Raw genomic sequence first — 16595 nt, forward strand, 5'->3', positions numbered from 1 at the left:
TATTTTCTGATATTTGTTTTCATGATATTTTTGGCTCTGAGATCAGATGGTTGCCATCTTCCCTCAACTGAAGGAGGCTTTGCCTCTTTGGAAGACTGTAATATTAAAGTGATGCCTCCCTATTGATCTTTAATTGTTATTTTAGGAGAGTAATCAATTCCTTCAAAATAACGGTTTGCATTGATGAATTCACCATATATTCAAGAAAAAAAGAAATGTGAAGTACGACACATGTATTCAACTTGTGTGTGTGTGTGTGTGTGCCCACACATGTGTGCGTGTACACATGTGCTCTTGTGTCAAGGTTAAGTGCTAATGAAACCTTTGTATAATAATATTTAACTTCAGAGGTTCTAGGGCAGCCAGGATACGAAGAGTCAAAATGTCTAGTGTGGCATTCAAAACAAAGGGGAGGAGTGCTGGGAGTTTGCCATGACTCTTTGTCCAAGACTCACCTCGGTACCTTCAGTATTTTAAATATATCATCTATTTTAAATATGAAGGTCTCTAAAGGTTTCCTCCAAGGTCATCTAAACATGTAAATGGAAGAAAAAGTATTTATAAAAGCATTTTTATAATGTTTTCTGAAAATGGAGTGCTTATCATCATCAAATGTGTATTTCCACAACCTAGAATCTGGTTTGAAAGGATCTGCTGGGTTGTTTTTTTTTCTTTTTTTCCTTTAGCCTCTATTACTTTTCATTCATACCTGATCATACTTGTCTTGAGAAGAGTGTTGGAATGAGCTCTGACATGAATTGACTGGTTATATCTTGCAACACAGTACAATTTATTTCTTGAATGGACTTTGGAAATACTTATAGTAATTATCTTAGCCAATTCATTGAAGACCTCTTATTTCTGGATTCTTTTACATAATATGTTATACAGTTTTAGCACTAATATAAACCTGCCCTTCTAAGCCCTAGAACATACTGGCTATTAATTTTTGTATGGAAGCTTACCATTTTTTAAATGGAGGTTATAATTTCTTAGGTTACAGGTATGAAATTTTATTATGTTAACTATAGGTATGAAATATTAATAGTGACTTCAGTTTTGAAGATTCCTTTAAATGTTTTCTATGTGAACTTTTGTGTCCTGACCATTGGTACATATTAATATCCTAGAGAACATTGAGTAAATTGCACAATATCTCATAGTGAAAGCTGGATTTTAATCTTGTTTAGTTCTGGCTAAATAATCCTCATTAAGATTCTTTAAGGTCTAATCTCATATGTTGTATGTATACAATGTTTATATTCTCAAAGTTGATTTCATGTTATAACCAGACATAAAGTTTTAACCAAAATTAGACTTCTAAGATTTATGATTTCAGTCTAGTTGTTCAACTTCTACAATGGATTATAAAGAAGGATTTACATATAGTTAATGTAATAAATAATGTAAAAGAGATGTCTCTTCTTCTTTTCTTTTATTATCTTTATGAAGGAACTTCAGTAGACCACAAGGTACATCATAATTTACATACAGTAGAAAAAGCCTAACTCCTCTTCTCATTTCACTGTTGCAAAACCTAAGAGACTGGCTTCAACTAACATCTGACAGAGGACTGAGTCCATCTGGGATCCTGTGGTTCTCAGTTTCTGTGATCCTGCCTTGGAGTTTGTTTCTCACCTTACATCTTTTTTTTTTAAAAGATTTTATTTATTTATTTGACAGAGAGAGACACAGCGAGAGAGGGAACACCAGCAGGGGGAGGGGGAGAGGGAGAAGCAGGCTCCTCGCAGAGCAGGGAGCCCGATGTGGGACTTGATCCCAGGACCCTGGGATCATGACCTGAGCCGAAGGCAGTCGCTTAACCGACTGAGCCACCCAGGCGCCCTCTCACCTTACATCTTTATAGTTCCTCCATCCAAACTGATTAAATTTCACATTTGTAAGTGCTTTCTATATGCAAGACCCTCCTGGTGTTCAGGATAACCAGAATCCCAATGTTTTCTCCCCTTCCAAATTTAACAAAAGGTTTTTATAGCAGAGAACTCCTTCAGACAGAATGAAAACTGACAAGGATAAGGCAAACCTGGTAGCTGCATTTTAACAGGACTAACCATCTTATCAGCACAGATCAGCCAGGCTCTGGAATCAGAACGGAGTCTTACTTCCTGCTCTAGAAGTTACTTTGTGGAGGCGAGCAACGTACTACATCTTTGCCCCAACTCCACTTATTTTTCTTACCTTTTTTTAAATGAGTAGATTTATTTATAACATAAAAAATATTTCCTTATTTTTTAAAATTCCGGTATAGTTAACATACAGTGTTATATTAATTTCAGGTATACAATATAGTGACTCAGCACTTGCGTACATCACCCGGCACTCCTCACCACAAGTGCACTCCTTAATCGATTCTATTTCCCCCATCCCCCCAACCCACCTCCCTTCTGGGAACCATAGTTAAGCGTGTTTCTTGGTTTGTCTCTCTTATTTTTCTTACTTTATAAAATGGAAGAATAATAGTACCTTATCTAGGAGAATAGTTACCCTCCAAATACCTAAATCCTCCTACTCCTCAGGTCTGGAATAAAACCAAAAGTAACAGCTAGACATAAAGGAGCAGTAGAAGTTGTAACAGTTGACATTTTCATTCATTATAGTTGTCCTTTTTTTTTCTTTTTTACAAATTTAAGACCAAAATCATCATCTCTTTCTCTCCCTCCTCTCTTTTTATTTAGCATAATTCCTAATGAGTACATTGGTTGCTGAGTTAGTACAATATTTAAGCTGATGATAGAAGCAAGAGAGTGTATATGTGCTGGGGTTGGGGTGGGCGAGGGCAGGGCAGGGAAAGGGCTTGGAGGAAGAGGACATCCATGATATACAAGGAGGAAAAACAGCTTTTTAATGTATTTTTCCAACACTGGCCTTCAGCCGAAGGTAGCATGTAATTTTCTCATTTGAAATATGAGTTTTTTCCTCCTATTTTTCATGAGAATAGTAAATGTTACAATGTATCCTCACCCCCCATACCTGGTGTGCAGTTTTTAAAGCATTTTACCATGGGAATAAAGGGGACGAGGATCTAGATATTTGGAAGTTGATGTATCTTCACATAACCCATCAATCTCTCCAATTGTAAACAAACATGTGGTTGTGTGAAATAGGAACAACTTTCATGTAAACTTGTGTTCATTAGAGGGAATACTTCAAATGAACTATTAGCTTCCCATTATAAAGATAAGAAAACTTGAGTAAGCACAAAATGCTTAAATTAGAATTGGATGTACCTGCAGGGGGAATTCATAAAATGAACACCTGTAAATGGAGAGACAACTCGCTTTCCTTCATCATGTGTCCTCTGTCACTGTGCCACTTCCCACCATCCATTAGAGGCATTTGCCCTTTCCATTTGCATCTTCACTAGATGAATGGTAAGGGGAGCAAGAATAAATTAAATTCTAATTACACCATTTGCCACTTGTAGAGAGCTGTGAGGGAAAGAGCCATTCAGCTCATCATTAAAATGAAGTGTAAGAATTTTCTGTGACTTTCATTGACTCCCTTTTCTCTCCTCCCTCCCACCTAACATCATCAAATTAGCTAAGGTAATACTTTATTTTTAATGTGAATCTGCAAGCTAAGAGTTTTTAGGTTTATCTTGTTTTATTGGTAAGAAATTTCTTTCCTGTAGTACTGTTTCCTTTCTCTGAAATTCTCAGATTCTAGCCACATTAGAAACCTGCTCTTTAATAAATATTTTGTTGGCTAGATATTTATTGTTGGTGTTGTTTTGTTTTAATTAGCTGAGGTGAAAATATTTGCATTAAAATGTTTTAAAATATCATTGGATACTTGAAATTTATCTACTTATATCCAGATACTAATGTTGTGTTAAACTATATTTGTTCCTCTTGAAAGTTTAAGAATACTGCTGTTTCTAATGTGATAGAAAACTATCTCTGACTTGAGATGTTACTTCAAGTGACATTATTCTAAAATGATCCTGTGTACAATAATCTTTTGAAGATGCTGCTAGATAAATACATTGAAAAGTTCCCCTTTTTGAGATTGTGGCTTTTGCCTTTTGGTGGAGAGGCACATATTTATATGAATACCTCGAACTTATCTATAAATCTGAAGAGCTATCAAGAAATAAGTCCTCGGCATACACTGGTTTCATTTCCAATCTGATGTCATAGAAGGACAGATTTTAGCCATATTTTTGGGGTAGTGTTTGTGTGGCTTCACATACATGGGATAAGGAAAAGGGATTGCCTTTGGGGTTTTGTACAAATAAAAGATTTTGTCTTAATTGTGCTAAGATGATCACAAAAGACCCGGTATCTCAAGGGTCCCAAATACTTGAAGCTTAATTTTTAGACAATATTTGAATCTTAAGAAGACACTTCAAACTTCAAGATTAGCATTGATGCTATCTTAAGGCATGTAGAAACATATTAATCTAGGATAACCTAGAATTTATAATAAGTTACATGATAACTCAGATTAAACTTCTTCCATAAGTCTAAACTTCCCCTACTGTCTTTTTATTTCTTCAACCTCTTTCAGCTGTATGAGTTCTTAAGATGTTTAAGACACCAGGGGAAATACAAAATGAATAAAGCAAAGTCTAGTGATAGTGAGAAGGAGACAGGTGTAGGATTAGTTCACTAAAAGATAAGGCATAGGAGAAGCATTCAGAAAGAACAATACGGGCTCCTCAAGAAGAAAAACAAATCTCACTGAGATGCAGTGTAAAAGAAGAAATAAAGAAAGCTGCATGCAAGAAGGTCACTGGCTTATAGACACGAAAAGATTGGAGGGTGTTTTTGTAGACATGACAGGGAGGAATAGCATGAAGGAAGGGAGAATGGGCATAGTGAAGGAAGTCCATTTTGGATGGCTAGAATAGAGAGAATAGGCAGGGTAGGTGAAATACAGCAGTGTAGATTGAAACCAATAATAGAGTGTCCTGAATTCTACACTAAATTATCTTTAATTTGTTAGACAGGAAAGAGGTTTTAAAGGTTTTTGTTGTTGTTGTTATTTGTTTTTTGGCAGAATAGTAATAGGATCAGAATATTTAAATTGGTAGCATTTTCAATGGAGTTGTGGTACATTTGGGATAGTCAGCTGGGAAGGCAGAAGAAAAAGATGTCTCCTTAGTTAAAGAATTAAAGAAGACCTGAATCTGGGGGCCTGGATGGCTCCGTTGGTTAAGTGTCTGACTCTTGATTTTGGCTCAGGTCATGATCCCAGGGTCGTCACATCAAACCCCGTGTCGGGCTCCACACCAAGTGTGGAGCCTGCTTGAGATCTTGAGATTCTCCCTCTCCCTCTGCCCCTGCCCCACCCTCCCCCACTCCCATGCCTCTCTTTAAAAAAAAAAAAAAGGCCTGAATCCATGGGGTTTCCATGTAAATTGTTTCAGTTGATGCTATCAGTCTACACATTTGAGGAACAATTTTTTTTCTATTTATAAACAGGCTTTTCACATTTCCAAAGAATATAAAATATTTATTTTTAGCTCAACCTATAATTTATTGCACTCACTCAGGCAGTGGCAGCTAAAATGATTCTAAGTCTACTAGAATGGGTGCAGGTGGGAACATGGAATTCAGAATGAAATGGTGTTTGGGATCTGTTTTGTCCGCATATTAACTATAATATCGCCTCTAATGAGGGAGACATGCAAAGGAGAAATTGGAACTCCAGCACAGGTCCTAGATTTTAGAGTGACACTTCAATGCTATATGATTTAGATTGTGTAACTCTGAAAAGCAATCATTGATATATTTCAAATGTGTCCTTTAAACCATGTTTCTTATTTTAAGTTGATAGAGAAGGGCATGGACTTCTATCTTGCGTTCCAGAAGCTTCAACACCATTTTAGAAATACGAGGGGAGGAAAAGAAATTGGTAATGGGGCTATCGGGCTTTTCAGGTTATATTACAGCCTTTTGCCCCCATATCAGCCTACCTTTTAAATACGAATTAATAAGAGTTTCGGTAAGAGCCCCATGATAAAACCCTAATGATTACTTAAAGATTTTAAAATATGTCTAACCTGGGCGCCTGGGTGGCTCAGTTGGTTAAGCGACTGCCTTCGGCTCAGGTCATGATCCTGGAGTCCCTGGATCGAGTCCCGCATCGGGCTCCCTGCTCGGCAGGGAGTCTGCTTCTCCCTCTGACCCTCCCCCTTCTCATGTGCTCTCTCTCTCATTCTCTCTCTCTCAAATAAATAAATAAAATCTTTAAAAAAAAATAATAAAAAAATAAAAAATTAAAATATGTCTAACCTTTTTTGTATGTATGTGACTGTGCAAAGTTAGTCTCTCTTTTTTTAAATTGCTTTAATTCCAAGTTGTTGCATTAGTAACAAGCAGTTGTTCAGTGCCTGTAGTATAACTGAGAAACCTGGAAATCGGAATTTCTTATTCTGAGTAATTAAACACCGGCTCTCCACCTTATTAGCAAGGTAACAATTTTAGCTTGTGCTGTTCACACGAAAAAATTCATTTAAAATTGCATGCACTTTGAAAGCCAGAACAGGTCTCTCGTTGCCAATAATGTTGAAGCTTCAGCCTTGAAAGATGAAAGGCATTTCTGATTGTACTCATGTATTGTTTTATCAAGAAGTTTAAAAATGTTCTGTTAACCCCAGAGAGATATAATTTAGAACACTTTTATTGGGAGAATTGAAATAAGAATTGCACCAGTACTGCTTTCTCTTCACAGAATCCTATAGAGGATGGTAACTTTTCCATAAAAACTGATAGGTATTCGGGAAATTTTACTGTCTGTGCATCTAGCTACCTGTATCAGATTTATAGAAATTATAGTATGTATTCCTTCTCAATATGTTCAAGAATCACGTTGTATTATATTTTTTACATATAACTTGGTATACTCCTTTGGTTGGTGGTGAATAATCGCTATGGTGCCTCTGACTCCTAAGTAAATTATATGATATTTCACTTGTTTAAATAAACTGACATTACATATGCTTTTCAAAATTATAGTTTTTCTAAGAGCTGTTACTGTTTTAAGGTCCTCCAGAAGTTAAATTCTTAAACTAGCCCTTTCATTTCCTTTCAGGTCTTTTCCAATGGCCACCTGGGAAGTGAAGAATATGATGTTCCTCCCCGGCTTTCTCCTCCTCCTCCTCCCGCTGCCACCCTCCTCCCTAGCATCAAGTGAGTTCTGTTGAATTTGGAGGTCATTTGTCTGTGTGTAAAGCTATGGTAAATAGTGGGTGTGAAGTACTCCATACAGAAAGTACAAGGTGAATAGAAACACATCAATAAAAATGATCCAGCCAGATTTATAAACTAATGTACCAGAAATCAAGATCCTTCCTGATTCTTTGCTGGGAACCACAGCATCTATGACACTTACCTAAACTTTGAGCATGGAGCTCGGGGAGAGAAAACTTAAGTCTTCCTTGTATCGGAGAAGAGGACAAAGTAGCACAATGAGCTTTCTCCTCCAATTTACCTCTCTCCCTGAGGGGCGTCACATTTATCCCAACTATCCAGTGTGATACCAGAAAATAATCTTTGATTCCTTCAATTTTCCCAATTCCCAAACCCATTCAGTCACTAAGTCACATTGATTGTTCTTTGGAAGTTTTTTTTTATAATCAGCTAATCTTTCCGGTTGCCTCATAGCTGGACAACTGAAAGAATCTTACACATGTTGGTATGTCCTGATCTTAGAATTTGTATCAGTGGATTTTAAAATGAATTAGCTGAAAAATAAGTTAACCTGGGTTATCGTATTTGAAAAATGGGGACACAAGAGACACATTGGACAGTTAGTTAAGTGATAGATCTACCCAAGTCAAAGCAGGATAAAACCAAGTCTCCTGATTCCCATTTTCCTGCTCTTTATGTTAAATCAGGCTCCCTGCCTTTTCTCCAATATATTTTGTTTACACAGCTGATTGAATTTAAATTCTGCTTTCTCCAGGTCACTTTCCTCTTTAAAACCCAGCATTGTTTTTTCTTTCCTTTTAAATTATTCTGTGCTCTTCTGCTAGCAGTAAGATCCACAGGATTTTACCCAACTAAAACATTGTTCAGTAATTCCTAATGCTTGCCCTCCAATCTTGTCTTGATTTTTTTTTTCCTGGTTTTGTGAGTTTTTCAAGCTGTTTCCTCCTATGCACCACCCTTTCAGAATCTTTATTCTAAAGGTCCATGTCTCAGGCTCTGTTTCTTTATGAAAACTTGTGTGACATCTTCATTCATAATGACAGTAAGTGGTAAGACTAATTCTCATTTTTCTTTCTACAGTCTATGTCCTACACATTTAACTATGAACTCTGCTCCACTGTCTTCTAATTTTAAAGTGCTTCTCCACATTAGAAAAGATTATAAGGTTTTGAGGGCAAAAACTTTTTCTTAAATTTTCTGATCTTCCATAACCCGTTACTGTGTTTGCTGTGTAATGAATACACCGAGAGTACCTGGTTGCTTGGTTGACTATCGGGTAAGATCTCACTTCTAATTGAAAGTCTTAGAGCATCTTCACTCCTTCCTCTGCTGGTCACTGAGCTCCCCTATACATAAGAATACAAAAGAAGGATAAGCTAAATCCCAGCCCCCAAGAAATTTGCACTCTACTTTAGAAAATAAAGTGAACATACATGAAATCCCTAGAGAACATTATGCACTAAATTGTATAATTCTAACTTCTTAGTTTTTACTTATGCTTGGAGGAAAGACTGTTACAGACTTTGTAAGTCCAAGGCTGTTTCATAGGATGGAAATTTCCTGAGTCATGGAGAATAGACACAGTTCAAAAAGTGAGCGGACAAGAAGAAGCAAGAGTGTGAAATGTGACATCATTCAGGGGACAGTGGGAAACTAAGCTATTTGGAGCATTCTCCAGTGGTAACTTTTCTGGGAACTGCCAGATAATGTAGCTGACATAAAAGTTGGAAGCAAACACACATATTCTGTATAGTAGGCTCTAAATCAGTAAGAACATAGGATATCCCAGCCTCAAATGAACTCTGGATATATGTATATATAATAAAACATCTAAGTTCAATTAACTCTGATAATTCAGAAAATGAAGTAAATAAAATCTTGCCAATTAGAGATGAAATTCATATATTCTGTTTATTAAATTCCTATTGGCAAGTGGGTAAGAAGCAGAAGTTGCAGTTTGCTTCATATATATTCAATATTAGATACCGTTTCTCCTATAAATTAAGAATAAATTCATAGCATAGTGTGTTTTATTAATATTTTTCTAGTCCTTCAGTTTGTGAGTGCCTGTGAATATATGTTGTCCCCATTTACTCTTGATTTTTCCCTCAGAAACAGTGCAGTTGCTTTACTTAAACAGAGAAATATTTTAACAATATATGTTTAACAGCAAATTAGTTTTTGATTCTGCATGCTGCAAATTAACCGTAATTAACAATACAGGTGTCGACTTTTAATGTGAATTTATCTCTTCAGTTTTTTATTCTGACTATATAGGTAGCAGTTGTTCATTGTATAAAATATGGAAACTGTAGAAAAGAAAGAAAATTAACAAATATGTAAATACAAGCATATACATACTCAAAATATCAATGTCCAGAGTTTTAACATTTTGACATTTTTTTAGATTTTTTTTACATGATTTAGATTATATTGTAGAGATAATTTCATGCCCTTCTTTGTTACTTAATATTTTAATAAGCACTTGTCTTAATCATTTATGGACTGTATTATTATAAAACCAGCATGGAATTTTGAAGTGAACATTAAAAATAGTCAAACCTGATCCCAGACCTGACTCCAGCAATATTAAGTATTTGACTGTCTTTGAAGAAGGTAACTTCTCAGGCCTCACTTTCTCCAAGTGATAAATGAAGGGGCTGTTTATCTTAAATGATCTCCAAAATCCTTTTGGGCTTCAGCTTTTTAGGTTCTATGCAATATGTTTTTTAAGGGGTACTCATCTATAGTGTTAATTATATATGAAATATTTGGCAATGTAAGTGTTCATTTGTAGTTGGCTGTTTGTGTCTCATTGCTGAAGCCAGTATGAGTTGGATTACTGCTCTAGTTTTGTTTGGTTTTTGTTTTTTATGTTTGGTCTACCTGAGCCTCATTAGAATGTATAACCAGAGTCCAGTGAGTATAGACCCGTAGCCCTAGAGGGGCATAGAGCAGAGGTCTCAGCAAATAGGGATGAAATAGAGATGTTGGATGTTCAAGTACCTAATTCCATGTTAGACTCTTTCTGCATGTTTCAAAATCAGCCCAAAGCAAAATCACGTATTACTACCTAATGTAGACTTATATTTCTCGCAAATGTTGAAAATCCCAAAGTTGAATTCAGGAAAGTCGCAGCTAGCATTTACCTTTTTATTTTTGTTTTTATTTTTTTATTTATTTTTTTTTACATTTGTAATGTTTTATTTCTTTTTTTTGTATTATGTTAATCACCATACATCATTAGTTTTTGATGTAGTGTTCCATGATTCATTATTTGCGTATAACACCCAGTGCTCCATGCAGAACGTGCCCTCTTTAATACCCATCACCAGGCTAACCCATCCTCCCACCCCCGATGGTGGCATTTACCTTTTTAAATGTACATTGTGTTGTTATAAATATTTACCAAAGTGTAATTGTTAAATTATTTGATGTTACCGTGATTCCCATTTACTTGATGTAAGAGACTATGCTGATAGTTTTACTTTCTTATAAAATTATATGTTTGCAATTATGTGACTTTCATTATATAACTATCTTGAGACCTAGAAGAATATAGAATTTATTTTTAAAAAATGTTCTGTTAAGCAAGCTAAAACTGTACTAGTTTGCATAGATTATTTTTTTCTTAAATAGTTTTTCTAAATGGTTTCTATTTAACATAATTGACATTTAGCTATAAATGTAAAATTTTAAATAAAAGCTTAAAACATGGGTACTTACTATTTTCTAGGAGGAGAATGAAAAAAAAATCCTATGTGTATTATTTTTACTTTGTAGTTTAAATTTTTACTAAATTATATTTGTCTTGAAATAAATTGACTAGAGTTGAATAAGGTATATTCCGGGGTTAAATATTATACCACCTTTAAAGCCAAGATAAGAATTTTGGTTTGGTTAGTTTCGGATAGTTGTGGTCAGCATTTTGACATGATACTGGTTTGCATTTTTAAAGAATTTCTCTGGCTGTTATGTGGAAAATTGTCGTTAGGACAGCAGAAGTGAAAGCGGGGAGACCAATGGAGAGTGGCGTTGTCTGATGTGGTAGACCAGTCAGAGATGGTCAGGGCTTTGACTGGAGTCACGGTGATAGATTTACTAGGTCAGCTTTGGGGAATATTTTGATCCAATGGTACCTGTTAATAAACTGGGTATCTGTGAGGTATGATAGTCAGTGACGACCCCTACATAGGTTTTTGGCTAAAGAAACTGAGTGAATCATTGGTGCCATTTTCCAAAGTGAGGGAGACTGGAGAAGAGCAGATGCGGGAACAGGACAGAGACTTAGGATCTGCTGAGTTTGGGATGCTTAACACACACACACGCACACACACACACCCCTAAATAGACATTTTGAGGGAACAGTTGAACATACGATCTAAGCTTAAAATTTATATTATATTTAGGTGAATATTTCAGTAGGTACTATCAAAAGCTAATAAACTTAATGCTCAAATTTAATAGATTTGTTATACTCTTAGACATATGAGTGTTAACTGTGAGATTTTTAGCAATATAGGAACTTATATATTAAAATATAACCTTGTAGTAGACTATGCCATTTACCCCTGAAATGTTAATTAGATAAAATTTATTTAAAACACTTCTGTAGAGTAAAATTTTAGTAAACATTATTGGTTATTATCAAAATCTTCATTTATATCCCAAATTGCTAGGGAAAATAAACTAGAAATGTAGCTTTGTGAATGTAGCCTCGACAACTGCCACCCTCCAGTGAGAGTGACCAGAGAGATCCACGCTTCCAAACATCAGCCTCTGTGCATGTGAACACACGTGTGACTGTGGTTGTCTTTTTTTTCTTTTTTTAAATTTATTTGACAGAGGTAGCGAGAGCAGGAACACAAGCAGGGGGAGTGGGAGAGGGAGAAGCAGGCTTCCTGCTGAGCAGGGAGCCCGATGCGGGGCTCGATCCCAGGACCCTGGGATCATGACCTGAGCCAAAGGCAGACGCTTAACGACTGAGCCACCCAGGCGCCCTTGGTGGTTGTCTTTAAACAGTCACCAGAATGGTCTCTCTATAAATCTGAGTGTAAAACTATAAAGCTAGATCAGTGTGTGAATGAAACGATTTGGAGAATTCCTGGTAGAGGGGAAAGTTTGTTTTGTTTTGCTTTGTTTTTAACTAGCAGGTGGATGACAGAGAAAGAAGAGAAAAAAGGACTAAACGACGGAAGACATTAATACCACAAATACCACATTGTAATTTAAAAACACTTAAAGGGAATGAGCTTGATGGGAATTTTTCATTTTGTATATGGTACATACCAGGCTTCATTACGTGTGCCTAGTGTCAAAAAAGCAGGAAAACGTGGTCTGTTATTGTTCACCTGAGGATCAGTGTAGGCAATATGTACTTCAGTTTTACATGAATTCTTTCTGTGCTCAGTGATAAGAAATTAGTGTTATTGATTTAAATATAAGAAAAGATGGTAGAAAACTTTTTAATGGAAGATAAAGCTGTAATTAAGAGCTACTCTGTTTTTTGTTTTTTGTTTTTTTTTAAGATTTTATTTATTTGCGAGAGAGAGAATGAGAGACAGAGAGCATGAGAGGGAAGAGGGTCAGAGGGAGAAGCAGACTCCCTGCTGAGCAGGGAGCCCGATGTGGGACTCGATCCCGGGACTCCAGGATCATGACCTGAGCCGAAGGCAGTCGCTTAACCAACTGAGCCACCCAGACGCCCCTCTACTCTGTTTTTTTCATCCTAGCAAATGAATATGGTTGCTCTTTTATTAGTTTCAGAACCAGCTTTCCTCTAGTAGTACCTTAAAATCTTTTTAAGTCTTGCCAAAATATTGCACTTTTTTGTTTGTTTGTTTTACCTTGGGTAAATGGAAAAGTGCATTATTACCAAAGATAGCAGTGTCCTATAAATAACAATTGACATGATATATAGGGGATGGTGGACAGGGTCCTTCTTTTCCTTTTTTTTTTTTTTAAGATTTTATTTAAAAAAAAACAAAAGATTTTATTTACTTATTTGAGAGAGTAAGAGAGAGCACGCACGCACAAGCAGGGGTAGGGCAGAGGGAGAGCAAGAAGCAGACTCCCCGAGGAGCAGGGAGCCTGATGCGGGGCTCAATCCCAGGACCCCGGGATCGTGACCTAAGCCAAAGGCAGACGCTCAACCGACTGAGTCACCCAGGCGCCCCAAGGCTCCTTCTTTTCAATTTGTTCACTATGATCGCTGTGGCATTCTTCTGTTGTTGTATCATGTAGAATGCTTGTGCATTTGATTTTTACCTACTGATAGAACTTAGTATTTGAAACTCAGACTTAATTTATAAATCAGTAAGACTATTCAGGAAAATAAAGTTTTGTTCAAATCTGCAAAGCAGTTTGACCAACCTAACATAGGTTTTCTAGTGAATCACTACAGCCTTTTGTTGAGACATTGATGAAAACAGTTGAGGGTTGCAAGTATATCATTTTATTCCAGTCTCAACAGAGAAAGCAATAATGTGTGGAGAGTGTATAAAATAAATATGAATATTATTTATCTCCCTTTTATCATAGTATTATAATTTCTAAGTTCACATAGAATTGCAATCCCTTCTCATCTTTTGTGGGAAAACATTTGGTGGATGGCTATAACCTGGATGGGGGGGAGTGCCGCTAATTCCACTAATCTTTGATTTTCTCTGACTAAAAGCTATGATGAGAACTGATAGAACATTAGTCCTAGTGGTCTGACAAACCTGTTACTTATAATTTACAAAAAGATCATTTAAGATCACAAAAAATAAGTAGCCTTAGAAATGTGAGCCATTAGGGTTGCCTGGGTGGCTCAGTTGGTTGAGTGTCCAACTTGATTTCAGCTCAGGTCATGATCTCGGTGTCCTGAGATTGAGCCCCCACATCGGGCCCTGTGCTGAGCGTGGAGCCTGCTTGAGGCTCTCTCCCTCTCCCTCTATCCCTCCCCTGACTCACACATTCTCTCTCTCTCTCTCTCAAAAAAAAAAAAAAAAAAGAAGGAAAAGAAAAATGTGAGCCTTTGGATGCTATTTAAATATACAGTGTAAAATATATTCCTTATACTGTCTCTTTTTGGTCCCACAGAGGCATAATCTATCATATATTCTCCATTTCTCCATGAACATATCGATCCATTGATAGAAATGTGTAGGGTTAGAATGAGATTTTATTTTCATATTAAGCAAGGGCATCTTTGCATATTCCACAACATTCAAGCATTTCTTAGTTTCTGTTAAGATTTCTTTGTCTTGGGCGCCTGGGTGGCTCAGTTGGTTAAGCAACTGCCTTCGGCTCAGGTCATGATCCTGGAGTCCCGGGATCGAGTCCCGCATCAGGCTCCCTGCTCAGCAGGGAGTCTGCTTCTCCTTCTGACCCTCCCCCCTCTCATGCTCTCTCTCTATCTCATTCTCTCTCTCAAATAAATAAATAAAATCTTAAAAAAAAAAAAAAAGATTTCTTTGTCTTCTCAAAGTTAATTGAAGGCCACTAAGAATATTCAGCATATTTGTGAAAGATGCTTAGCTACAATATCTAAAATGAATTAAAATGAGTTTTTAATTTTAAAATGAAATTTTCCCTGGTTAAAGCATAATTTATGTACAGTAAAATCCAGCTTTGTGAGTTCTAATGCATAGCCATGTACTCACCACCACAATCAAGTTGCAGGACAGTTCCATCACTCCAGAAGATGTCAGTGTCTCCCCTCACCCCAAACCCCTGGAAATTACCAATCTGATTTATGTCCATATAGTGTTGCCTTTTCCAGAATGTCAGATAAATAGAATCATGTGGTACATAGTCCTTTGAGTCTGGCTTCTTTCTACTTAGTGTAATGCATTTGAGATTCATCCATGTTATCAAGTGTATTAATAGTTTGTTCCTTTTTATTGCTCCAGAGTAAGTATTCCATTTTAAAACATACTGTGGCTTGGTTATCCATCCCTCCACTGAGGGACATTTGGGTTATTTCCAGTTTTGGGTGATTACAAATAATACCACTTTAAATATCATTGTGAAGTCTTTAATGTCCAACATATATTGAAAAATTAGATTCTCAAGAAAAGTATGTTTCCTCAGTATCTATCTTCTTGATTTCTAAAGCAGACCCCCTAAAAATTTTAGAGATGGACATTGGTTCTGAATAAGTTAACTTAAAAATGTAACTTAAAGTTTGTTTCTCCAATTTATATACAAGTTCGTGAAATGCTTATAATTAAAGTTTATAGGAAAGCGCATGTTAAACATAATGATATGCCACATCAACTTTTCTCGATATCATGAAAGAACCCTCAAAATCAGTATGTGTATTATAAAACTCACTCTGATATACTGGGGAAATTACTTATTTGGCGTAGTTGCAATCATTTCAAATACAGCTTTATTTTGTGTCACCACTTCCCAGGGCTATGATTTCTGTGAGTTAAGTATTTTCCCTGTTAGGATTGTGATAATTAGTACAAGAAATATGGACTAATGTATACAGCAGGTTCTGAAGATTCAGTTTTAAGAAAAGATATTTTTTAAAACCTTGCCTTCAGATATGATTAAACGTAGAAAACGAGTGTATAAATGTAGAAAACGAGTGAAACGTTGTTACATGTAGAAAACGAGTGAAATAATTTAAAATGCCTTTAAGATTACGAAAGAATCCTAAAAATGATTGTTCTTTTCCCCTTAACAGCTTGGTCATCTATTTCTCTGATAACCACTCATTTTTATCTAAAAGCTGTGAGTGCTCCTCCGGACGCACACCATGCCAGGCCTTTGTTGACTCAGGGTCTACCCTTAAGCATTTTGCAATTTAGGACAGAAATAGATGACAGACGTAGATGAATATATAGAAAACACAGTGTCAGTGAAGGAACATATACTGAATACATATAATCGAACAAATTAAAGTTGAAAGAAAATTGTTTTGTCGGGCAATGTCACAAGAGGTTCATATATAGACAATGAAAGTGGATATTTCTACTCTGCCTTTTTTTCTGGAAAAGTTGATGGACTAAGTGAGTTATCAAGAATTACTCAATTGAAGGAAAGAAAAGTACATGGCAAAGTGTGGTGTATGAGTTATAAGTTACATAAATAAAGCCAGTGGGATATGCAGGTCACCCCTCTGATTATGTGCCTCTCACACCAAGAATATAAAATGCTATAGAGGAGTGTATCTGTGAGTTTGTTTTGAAATGTAAAAATCACTAAGAACAGCGTTGGAAAATATATTATTGGTTTGTTTCAAGTATGCACTTGCAGAAAATGGATGTATTTCTCACTGAAGGCTCAGATAACTAACACACAGTGAATTTAACAAGAGGTGCAAGTTGGGGAGAGAATGGCCGTGCATCTTTGAGAGGATGTGTCCTTGTGCATTACCAGAGAATGAACTCCAGAATGACAGCCACAGTGCAGAGCGCTTTG

At 36.3% G+C, this 16595-nt stretch overlaps 1 protein-coding gene across 2 annotated transcripts in view; it reads left to right on the plus strand.

The window, feature by feature from the left end:
- The window catches only part of CBLB (Cbl proto-oncogene B), a 222024-nt gene that overhangs the window by 161323 nt on the left and 44106 nt on the right, over positions 1-16595 (plus strand). For both annotated transcript variants that reach the window (XM_081797463.1, XM_081797473.1), the window contains exon 13: positions 7060-7157. In XM_081797463.1, the coding sequence (XP_081653589.1) occupies positions 7060-7157 (98 nt within the window). The remainder of the gene's footprint in view (positions 1-7059; positions 7158-16595) is intronic.

The sequence above is a fragment of the Leptonychotes weddellii genome, chromosome 1 (genome assembly GCF_054177405.1).
Source record: "Leptonychotes weddellii isolate Sample4059 chromosome 1, ASM5417740v2, whole genome shotgun sequence".
NCBI lineage: Eukaryota > Metazoa > Chordata > Mammalia > Carnivora > Phocidae > Leptonychotes > Leptonychotes weddellii.